Genomic DNA, 11321 nt, shown 5'->3' on the forward strand with positions numbered 1-11321 from the left:
TGAGCCTATTATGTATCGAAAAAAATGAGGAGAAGAAAGGATATTTATAAAGGCTATAAATTAATAAATAAATAAAAATAAGTAATGTATTGTTCAAGTGATCATGTGAAATAAATTATTTAGTTTGCTATTGTCCCACTCTGATTGAGATATTCTTTTTAGTGGTGTTCGAGATAGATAAAATAAAATTAAAGATAGTATAATTTATGACTAAATTGTGAGACTATTTTAATTGGAGGGATTAATCATGACTAATTATTACTACATAATTATTCATCTCAAATTTAGTGGTATCATTCAATATCATAAGTAAATATAAACTCAAATGAGATGGTATTGAGTAAAAAAGAAATACTCCCTATACTGTCAAAATGAAAAATTGGTTAAATTGATATTTTCGATATAGTAGAAAAAGTTGGGCAAGAAGACGATGGACCGTGACGGTTGCGAGTGTCGTCGCTGCAGTTCATCTCCATACATTGAAATCCGAAATCCAGTCACCATGAATTGATGAATTGAATACAGTGATTTCGTCACCTCAAATCAAATCTATCCCTGTCTCTCTCTAACCGTTCAAAACCCACACTCTCTCTCTCACTAAATAAACCACCAAAAAAGGGGATTCCATATCCAGCCTCCGTGCTTTCTCCTCCTCTTCATTCAACACTAAATAAATCAAATCTATCCCCCTAAAATTCATCCATCACCGGAAATCACGCTAACTTGCTAAAATGGTGTTCAAGGGCAGATTTTTCTCTTCCAAAAAATCCGACACTTCCAGCCCCGATGGATCATCCAACAGCCCCCGATCTTTCGGCTCCAACTCCAATTCCCCGATCCGATCCGATAAGAAGAACACCAAATCTCCATCCCCCTCCCCCTCCGCCGCCACCACGCCTAAAAGCGCAGCTAAAAGCCTTCTGAAGAAGAAGGACTCGTTGAAGGGCAAAGAGTCTCCCAATTCGAGCATGGCCACTTCGTCTCCCTCGCAGTTGAAGAAATCAGAGCCGCCGCCGCCCTCCTCCGGTCCGAGCTCGCTGTCGGTGTCGCCGCTTGTGGCTTCGTCGCTGGGGCTGAACAAGATCAAGACGCGATCAGGCCCGCTGCCGCAGGAGAGTTTCTTCAACTTCGGGACTAGGGAGAAGGGCGTCTCTTTGGGCGCCAGTAACTTATCGCGGCCGTTGGTTGGCGCCGGCATTGGTGGCAGTGATAGCAGGAAAAAGAAGGAGAAATCGTTTCTTGAAAATGCAGATAATGGGAGTAATTCGGACACCATGTCGACGGAGAGTGGGGCGTCGAGGGACCAGAGCCCACACGTGCTCCAGGTGCAGGAGCGATCGCGCCTCCAAAATGCAGAATCTTCATCTGGAGCTACTGGTATGCTGAGTTCCATTGGTCGTATAGGTGTAGCTATGTTGAGTTTGAGGTTTAGAATTGCTTAGTTGAACATAGAATCATGGAAGATGGTTTCCTTGTGATTCACTTGCTTCTTTGTTATTATTAGAAAGAAAAGCATGATTTGATCTAAGGGACATGTGGTAAAATTGGTTTAAAAAAACTGCTTCTGAGGGTGAATTGGAATTGATATTTTGTACTACGATTCAACCGTCTCCATTCCTTATTTAGCACCTATTGGTGATAGCAATGGGTTCTAGAAACCTTGCATAATATGCTTGCTAAATGAAAGTACTTTTTGGCCAATAATATGATGCTACACACACAAGTGTATGCATGTCTTAACTTTGGTATGGAACAATTATTGATCTGGCTACTTTGTAGTTAATATACTAGGAAATGTATAGAGGAAATAGTGTTGATCTATTTTCCTGTATGAGCCAAAAATAATCACTATTCTTTCATTGGCATTGTATCTCCAGCAACTTTAGAAGACATGTTATATCACACTGAAAATAAAATAAATCAGACAACACTGCATTGATATCTAAGCTTGGTGGGGGTTAGCTACCAATATGTCTATTTCCCTGCATTATGTGTTGAAGATAATGATTTATTGGGTCCCCGGGTCTCTCTCTGGCCCTTTGCATTCATATCTAGAATCAAATGTGGCTACCTTTATAACATATAAAGAAAGAAGGGCGAATTTAAGTAAATCATATCTTAATATATAATCCAAAATAAACAAGAAGTCTTACTTTAAATTTGTTCTGCACATTGTCGATAATTAGTTTTGAGTGGATATCCACTATTTGGAACTTAGTTCAATCATGAAAAACTATGAATCATTTTATATTCCCTTTAAAATTCTATATTGGAAACAATGGACTCAATTCAAAATTCTTGACTACTTGACTGGTTTTGATTGAATATCTGGACTTTGCCCTATTTCTTCTTGAAACATAAATGAGCAGGAGCTCAGATTGGCTTTTGGTTTGATTTGTTTGAATGTCCGGTTGGCTGTCCAAAGTATCTCAGCCATTCAATTTTTCTTAATCTCAAGATTGATCATTGGTTTCATAAAAGCAAATTTCATGTCAGTTAAGACAAACTTAGAAACAAAATATGTGAAAACTATATCCTTACTTTACCGAAATTTAACAGGCATAGTTCTCTCCTAGTTTGTTTAAATACCATAGCTGATCAAATCATGGGATCATGCGAGCAGATCACTCCCTCATTCAGGGTATAATTACATATAAAAAATGAGAGGATACTTAACAGGTCACCAACTCTAATGGACTAATTAATCTGTAGTTTGTAAGATCTTGAGGACATAGTAGAATGAATCTATAAGGAAAATCTTGCATCGTGATTTTAGAAAGTATGCTTTAAGCAACATGGAAAGTCATACCAAGGAGTATAGAATAAAATAAATTGTTTGTAGAACTTTTTTCTAGGAGGGGGGGTCTTTTTAACAATGAATGTAGCAAAAACCTTCCCTTCCAAATTGACTTAATGAATATCAGTTAAGAAACACCTTTACATCATTGGCATATTATAAACTGCTTGAATTCAAGGAACATGTAGGGAGAATTGTTGAAAAAAATTCAAAATAGTAATATGAAGAAGGTACTTATGTCTCTTCCTAATTAATGCTTGTGCCATGACTTATTATGTCTCAAAGTGGATATATCGAAATGATATGCTGTAGTTGCTCAGTTTTTCACACTACAGCCTAGTAACCTTGCTAGGCACCTTGCAGTGGCTGGAGATCCAACAATTAATTATGAAAATTACTAGGCACCTTGCTAGGCAATCTATAAAGATTACTACCTTTCCTCATCAAGTAATTTTCTTTTCAATTTGTCATGCTCATCTGTACACACTCATGCGTGTTGCATGTATGGTATTAATAATGATTCTTATAAAAAAAAGTTGGGAATCTATGGCATTCTTACAGGTGTTACTTTATGTTGTAAGTCTGCTTTCATCATTTTTCACTTGGGCTTATTCATTTTAGGCCAATTTGGCTCATCGTGGGATGATTCTGGAGCTCTCAGGAATTCAGATGCGTGTACTCCTGAGACGAAGGTAAAAAAGGGGTATTCTCTATGATGTTACAAAGCATCCAATTATACATTTTCCTGTTGAATTTAGATTTGCATCTGCACCGGCAAACAAGCTGAATTTTAAATCCTTATGTAGACATATGATTGTGATAATCCAAAAGAATCTGAATCTCCACGTTTTCAAGCCATACTTCGTGTTACTAGTGCTCCTAGGAAGAGGTTTCCTGGCGACATCAAGAGTTTTTCTCATGAGTTGAATTCTAAAGGTGTACGTCCTTACCCATTTTGGAAGCCTCGAAGGCTAAATAACTTGGAGGTAAGTATACTTTACAAGCAATAATTACTCTAGAAAAAACATCTTGATCATTTTACTTCTGGATACTTTTCAAAAAACAGGAAGTTTTGGCAATGATTAGAACTAAATTTGACAAAGCAAAGGAAGAAGTGGATGCCGATCTGCATATTTTTGCAGCAGATCTGGTAGGAATTCTAGAAAAGAATTCCGAAACACATCCCGATTGGCAGGAGACCATAGAGGACTTGCTGGTTCTGGCTCGGACTTGTGCTATGAGTTCTTCTGGTGAATTTTGGTTACAATGTGAAGGCATAGTGCAAGAATTGGATGACAGGCGTCAGGAACTTCCCATGGGCACGTTAAAGCAACTTCATACCCGAATGCTTTTTATTCTCACTAGATGCACTAGATTGTTGCAATTTCACAAAGAAAGTGGGTTGGCTGAGGATGATCATGTATTCCCTCTTCGTCAATCGCTTCAGCCGGCAGATAAACATATTCCTCCAGGTCCAGGGAAAGATGGAAAGTTTCCGTTAGATATAAAAGCTGTGAAGGCTCCGTCCACAAGGAAGTTTTACAGTCAAGAGCAATCAGAGTGGAAGAAAGACCATTCTGTACGAGGGAATTTACAACCTTCACTTGCTGAATCCACAAAGAATGTGGATTCTGCTGCTAGTAGAAACAGGATGGCATCTTGGAAGAAATTTCCTTCTCCTTCTGGAAAAAGCCCAAAAGAATCTGCCTCTATAAAGGAGGAGAGTAGTGACAGTATCATGCAAGCTTCAAAAACATTAGGTAACAGTAGAGGAATCAGTAATGCTGAGCTAGCTACTGACAAGGTGCCTGAGCTTCCCCCTTCTAAAGAAGCACATCCCTCATCTACAATGCCTAAGCACCAACATAAACCTTCCTGGGGGTATTGGGGAGATCAGCCGAGTGTATCTGATGAGAGTTCAATTATTTGTCGTATTTGTGAAGAGGAGGTTCCCACTTTGCATGTTGAAGACCACTCTAGAATATGTGCCATTGCCGACCGTTGTGATCAAAAGGGTCTAAGAGTCAATGAGCGCCTCACTAGAATTGCTGAAACTCTTGAGAAACTGATGGAATCTTTTTCTGTGAAGGACGTGCAACATGGTGTTGGAAGCCCTGATGGTGCTAAAGTATCTAATTCTAGTGTGACTGAAGAGTTGGAGCTTCTTTCTCCTAAATATAGTGACTGGTCCCGCAGGGGCTCTGAAGATATGCTAGACTGTTTTGCTGAACCAGATAATAGTACAACGGATGATATGAAGGCTTCCATGTCATGTAAAACCCGATTTGGTCCGAAGTCTGATCAAGGAATGACAACATCATCAGCAGGCAGCATGACTCCTAGGTCGCCACTAATGACACCGCGTATGAGCCCAATTGACTTGCTATTGTCAGGAAAAGGTGCTTTCTCTGAACATGGTGATCTTCCTCAGGTATATTGCTGGCTTGCAATAGTTTGTTGTTGTCATCTTCTTTCTAAGATGTCCTTTTAGCATGAACAATTAGTTCACCTCATGGATTCATATGAACCTGATGCATCTTAATTTCTTATTGAGCTTACCGTGTCAATCATTCTTCTTCTACATTCTTCATTTGTGTTTCATTTTTTTATAACATAATGATCTTCACATCTACTTTCAAATGGGAAGTTACCTGTTAAAATCCAATTTTAAATTCTGAATCCTGTATGTTTCTTGTTATTCTTGTATATATATGACAGTCCACTGCATCCAATTTGTGTTGCATGCCATTAGAGAATGCATCATGGTACGCATTGTATAAGGGTCGGGCATGCTTTTCCATTCAACTGGACTTCATGCCTTGGCATGCCAATGAGTAGATTATTCCTTTTGTATTCCTTCTCTCTCGTTCTCTCTTCCACTTAAAACTTGGTGAAGTTTTAATTGTGATCCTTCAATTTTATGTAAGCAATCTTTAAGTCTAATAGACCTTGGCTGTCTAATAAAATATGCTGTAACAGAAATCAGCTTTAATGCAATAAGTACTATAGCATACAGGTCCTATTCACTATGATTTCGTAACATAATTGTAAATTTAGTTTTCTATTCTTTTTTAAATGATTGTTGACACTTTTTCCAACCATATCTATCAAAAATAATATCGACTTTTGGTCAATGTTATTAAATATCGGCTATGGCGCAGCCGTGGCGCCATTGCATGGTGGGTTTCAAGAAAAACGCCATAGCGATACGCTGCCAAGAAACTTTTTAATGGCGACTGCCATTTGCCGCCACGAATGAGGCGCCATGGCTGGTATGGCGTCAGTTTTGATTGGGCTGCCCCCAATCCTCAGCCCAATTAGCAAATAAGACGTCCCAAATTTATTTTACCCTCAAACCCGGCCCAATTAATAAAAAAACTAGGGTTTTTGTTCTTAGAATCAGATTCTCTCCCAAATAAACCGTAGCTGCGCCAACCTCCAAAAAAACCCTAGCTACACCAAACGACGCTGCCCCCTTGTCGCCGGTCAGTGCCCCCCCCCCCCAGTCAGCGCTCCCCGTCGCCTGTCATATTTCTACATAATGATGTTGGGGAGGATGCTGATTGAGGATGGTTTTAATTTAGATTTTATATATATTATGATGATGACTTTATATTTTAATGGTTGAACTAAGACTTATTATTGTAGGCATAATATATAATTGCTTATGACTTTATGCTTTATTAACTGTTTTAGTAGTTGATATTTACATTTTTTATTATTTTTAATTTTTTGAATTTATCTATACATATATTACTAATATTTTATTAAATAATTTATCGACCGCCATATCCCGCCATACCGCTACACCATATCCCTGTGGCGGTTTTTTGGCTTACCGCCGTAAGCCGCCATACGCCATCCATAACATTGCTTTTGGTCAATGCAGATGAATGAACTTGCTGATATTGCTAAATGTGTAGCAAATACCCCTCTGGATGATGATCGCTCTTTGCAGTACCTTCTTTCTTGTCTTGAAGACTTGAAAGTTGTCACAGAACGTAGGAAATTTGACTCTCTAACTGTAGAGACCTTTGGAGCTCGTATTGAGAAATTAATCAGGTGAGTTAAAGATCTTCCTTGAACATTGTTGTAGATTAGTTATGGAGTAATCATGCTGATAGTTTGTTAAATCACCCAGGGAGAAGTATCTACAGCTGTGTGAACTAGTTGATGATGACAAAGTTGATATAACAAGCACTGTGATTGATGAAGATGCTCCTTTGGAAGATGATGTTTTACGTAGTCTACGAAGTAGCCCTGTACATTCTTCCAAAGACCGTACCTCAATTGATGACTTTGAGATCATAAAACCAATCAGTCGTGGTGCTTTTGGTCGGGTATTCTTGGCAAAAAAGAGAACAACGGGAGATCTGTTCGCAATAAAGGTATGTGGTGAACTTCTAAACATAGGGTATAATACCAGAGCATCTCTGATCTTTTGATAATGCAGCTGAGAAATGAAGTAAAGACACATATTGAGTTTACAGAATAGCTTTCCTAATTCATCTATCCTCAGGTTCTCAAGAAAGCAGATATGATTCGCAAGAATGCAGTGGAGAGTATTTTAGCAGAACGTGATATATTAATATCTGTGCGCAATCCTTTTGTGGTGAGCCTTTTATGGATTATCATGCTTTGGCTCTAGTTATGTGTTAAGATCATCTGTCTCATTTTATATTATATCTGATAACTTAGGTCCGCTTCTTCTATTCATTCACTTGTCGTGATAATCTGTATCTTGTAATGGAGTACTTGAATGGCGGAGATCTTTATTCTATGTTGAGAAATCTAGGCTGCTTAGATGAAGATGTTGCTCGCATATATATTGCCGAAGTTGTAAGTTTCATTTTGTGGGCTCTTCAACCTATCTGCCACCTTATACTTTGGTAACTAAAAACCTGCATCACCTGTAATGATGAATAGGTGCTTGCTTTGGAGTATCTGCATTCTCTACGTGTGGTTCACCGTGATCTGAAGCCAGATAATTTGTTAATTGCACATGATGGCCATATAAAGGTTCTTTCTCTTGGTTTCTCGGCATAGCTCTTTTTATGCCTTTTATGTTAAATCCTCATAAATTTCTTGTTTATTTGCCACCCTAGATTGTGCTTTTATTGGTTTGCCTGTCGGTTTATGATTCCATTAGTGGGCTTTCATTCGATTGTGCAACTTGTATTTCACCCCTGTTCCACGGACACAAGTATACTGTATTTGAACATTGTTGGTGAACAGATTTTCAAATTTTATAGTATGTAGGTTGCTTGTGTTGTTGTTTTTTAGAAAACAAGCTGTAATTGCTAATAGCTCATGAGCAAATATCATTTATGCTTTTAAAAAAACACTGAACATAGAAGTTCTCCCAGGATATTTTTGTGTGACTACTGACAACTGAGCACACGAAACTTGTATCATGTCTTTATATGTGAAGGACGTTCATGATTCTTGCATTCTGAGGTGCAAAAACTCTTGCTGTAAATTTGAACAGTTAACAGACTTTGGGCTATCGAAAGTTGGTCTTATCAACAGCACTGATGATTTGTCGGGTCCGGCCGTCAGTGGAACATCTTTAATGGAAGAAGACGAGCAACCGTTTTCTGCCTCAGAACATCAGCAAGAAAGGCGTAAGAAACGGTCTGCTGTGGGTACTCCTGATTACTTAGCACCTGAGATCCTTCTTGGAACTGGGCATGGTTGGTGCAGCTTCTTCTATTTCTTTTTGGTTTAATTTAAGTTTGGTAGAATTGCCACACCGTTTATAATGGTAATATCATTTGTTAAAGGATGCCATAATTTTATCAATCTCCCAAAATTAAGCAGGATAAGCTGAGAACCAACAAAATTGAACCAGAAAACCTTCGCCATTATAGTTCTTGCTCATTGTCTTTTACTGCTTGCATCTGGTTAAAATTTTGGAGAGAGAAAAAAAAAGAGTGAGAGTTTGGCATTGCTTGCTTTCTGTAGGAACAAAGCTTGCCGATGTGTTGTACTTTAGAATTAATTTACTTCAGTTGTTATCTGTGAAATAAGACTTTTCCACTAGGGACCAGGAGTTGAGTGCATGATTCTGCAGTCTGGTCATCATTACTCTACTTGTTTGAGATTATATACATTGTGAACCAATGAGTTCTAGCATCTTTTTTCCCTTTGCTATTTAAGATTTTGTTTTTCTAAGTGAAATATACTCATGTATATTCGGTCTATAACGTTCTTTTCGATCTAAAATGCATAACTATATTGTTTATGTGCACCTTTCCTCAGGATTTACTGCTGATTGGTGGTCTGTGGGTGTTATCTTATTTGAGTTGATTGTTGGCATCCCTCCTTTCAATGCGGAGCATCCTCAGGTTATTATACTGTTCTAAACTTTATCCTATCCTTTCCATTATAGCTTTATCTCCACTCATAGATATTCTTCTATTTTGGTATGGCTGAGACTGAGATTTCTATATAGATAATTCTGACTATCTGAGGATTTTGTAGATCAACTTAACTGACTATTTATTTTTGCTTTATTACTCATTCTCATAAAGGGTCCTCAAATTATGTTTGTTATTTTTTCAACGTTCCTTGTAGAAAATATTCGACAACATTCTGAATCGGAATATCCCTTGGCCTGTGGGTCCTGATGAATTGAGCTATGAGGCATTTGATTTGATTGATCGGTAAGAAAATTATTATCTGTTTCTGATGCAAGGAAGGTATCTATACCTTGCCCAAAGCAGTTGTGCTCTTGTAGTTTCTTCCTATTAAGTTGCTCTTCTTTGTTATTTCTTATTTTAAAGACTCTAAATCATTCTAGTAATCACAGTTTTTTTAAACCATGCTTATGTACACTGTATGTGTGGGTTTTTATTCATAAAATCTTCTGTATGTGTGGGTTTTATTCATAAAATCTTCTGCATGGTCTAGTTACTGCACTGCATACATGCTCTTTTTGTCAATTCAAATCTCATTATGACCACATGCCCAACAGATTGGTCAATGTGTAGGTTACGTCTACAAATTCTTTTAGCTGTTTATTTTATTCATCTTGGCATCCACTGGCAGGTTATTAACTGAAGATCCTAATCAAAGACTTGGCGCTGTAGGAGCTTCAGAGGTAGTAACATGTCATGAAATGGCCGCTTTCAATTTCTTCCATTTTCTACCATCCATCTGATAAAAAAAATTTGCATTGCGCAGGTCAAGGAGCATCCATTTTTCAGAGATATTAACTGGGATACGCTTGCTAGGCAAAAGGTATTGATTTTATATGTAAATGACCACTGTGTTGGTCCATTCTGCATAAAGCAGTGATGACTAAACTTCTTGTGCTCTCTCCCAGGCTGCTTTTGTTCCTGCATCAGAGGGTGCAACGGATACTAGTTATTTTACTAGCCGCTACTCCTGGAATACTACAGATGAGCATGTTTATGCTGGTAGTGATTTTGAGGATTCCAGTGATAATGGCAGCTTAAGTGGGGGCAGCAGTTGCCTAAGCAATAGGCACGAAGAAGTGGTGCGTACATTGTTTAAATAATTTGAACAGTTCTTTTGTACAATGTTTCTATCATCTTAACTCAACTTGGTGGCAACAGCAGGGGGATGAATGCGAGGGAATCGCTGAATTTGACTCGAGCAATGATATCAATTACTCGTTCAGCAATTTCTCATTTAAGGTAGTCCAACAAATATGTTTCTTCTCCAGTTATTAAGATTGCATGTGGTACCATAAAACATTCCCCAATATTAATCAGTTTATATGTCAAAACCCTATTTTCCCCCTTTCTTTCGTCATCAAGAAATTTCCTCCCAACGCTGCATGCATGAAATGGCAGTGTTTTACATTCAAACAGCTCTCACGAGGTTTATGTGGATCCCCGCTTCAAGAATCTCGTTCTTGCTGCAATGCAAAGAGCTAGTACCTTATTCATGCTCAAATGCCAGCTTACTTTATATGTGCTTCTCATTTGGTTTCATTTTTTTGGTGACTGCAGAATCTTTCGCAGCTGGCGTCCATCAACTACGACTTGCTCACCAAAGGTTGGAAAGATGACCCGCCTACTAATTCCAGTACGTAACCATGAACTCATCTCTCTCTCTCTCCCCATGCACTTGCATACATGATTTCTTAGGGGGGTGGATTCCGAGTTTCCGATCCTTGTAAATATATTTTGGATTAAATCGGCCAATTGATCTTGTTTATGATATAAAATGCTGACAAAATTGTATGTACAATGTAAATGTACCAATGATGAAAAATAATTTTGGATTTTGCACCAAAAAATTGATCTTTTTAGCCTTGCTGTTGAAATGGAAATAGAGTTTTTGGTTCCTCAAGAAATATGATAATCAGAATTGGATTGGATAAAATGAAATTTAAGGATTATAGAAGTTTTGGTAGCAATATTTCTCGTCACTTAAAACTAGGTTGCAGACTTCAGTTTGTAAACAACAATGTATGTATTCGAATCAACTACTGCATTTAAACCCAAGTCAGAAAAATATTGTACTTAATAAATTTTTCAAGCAAATAAAATAA

The 11321-nt window shown here is 37.9% G+C and overlaps 1 protein-coding gene across 2 annotated transcripts; it reads left to right on the top strand.

The window, feature by feature from the left end:
* The first annotated feature begins 416 nt into the window (after positions 1-416).
* On the top strand, positions 417-11084 carry LOC121752228 (probable serine/threonine protein kinase IREH1). Of its 2 annotated transcripts, none has more exons than XM_042147180.1 (17): positions 417-1377; positions 3419-3489; positions 3604-3783; positions 3864-5228; positions 6687-6859; positions 6939-7185; positions 7317-7409; positions 7496-7636; positions 7724-7816; positions 8286-8490; positions 9059-9144; positions 9374-9462; positions 9848-9899; positions 9983-10039; positions 10125-10298; positions 10378-10458; positions 10777-11084. In XM_042147180.1, the coding sequence occupies exons 1-17, from the start codon at positions 732-734 to the stop codon at positions 10858-10860; spliced, it is 3837 nt and encodes a 1278-aa protein (XP_042003114.1). In that variant the 5' UTR covers positions 417-731; the 3' UTR covers positions 10861-11084. The 2 variants fall into 2 exon arrangements, with proteins under 2 accessions (XP_042003114.1, XP_042003115.1); XM_042147181.1 differs by having other exon boundaries at positions 10381-10458.
* Positions 11085-11321: the final 237 nt, after the last annotated feature.

The sequence above is a fragment of the Salvia splendens genome, chromosome 10 (genome assembly GCF_004379255.2).
Source record: "Salvia splendens isolate huo1 chromosome 10, SspV2, whole genome shotgun sequence".
NCBI lineage: Eukaryota > Viridiplantae > Streptophyta > Magnoliopsida > Lamiales > Lamiaceae > Salvia > Salvia splendens.

Coding starts and splice junctions, on each gene's coding strand:
- LOC121752228 (XM_042147180.1), top strand. CDS start 732: ATGGTGTTCAAGGGCAGATTTTTCTCTTCCAAAAAATCCGACACTTCC. Junction 7,637..7,723: donor GCATATATATTGCCGAAGTT/GTAAGTTTCATT, acceptor AATGATGAATAG/GTGCTTGCTTTGGAGTATCT. Junction 10,299..10,377: donor GCAATAGGCACGAAGAAGTG/GTGCGTACATTG, acceptor TGGTGGCAACAG/CAGGGGGATGAATGCGAGGG.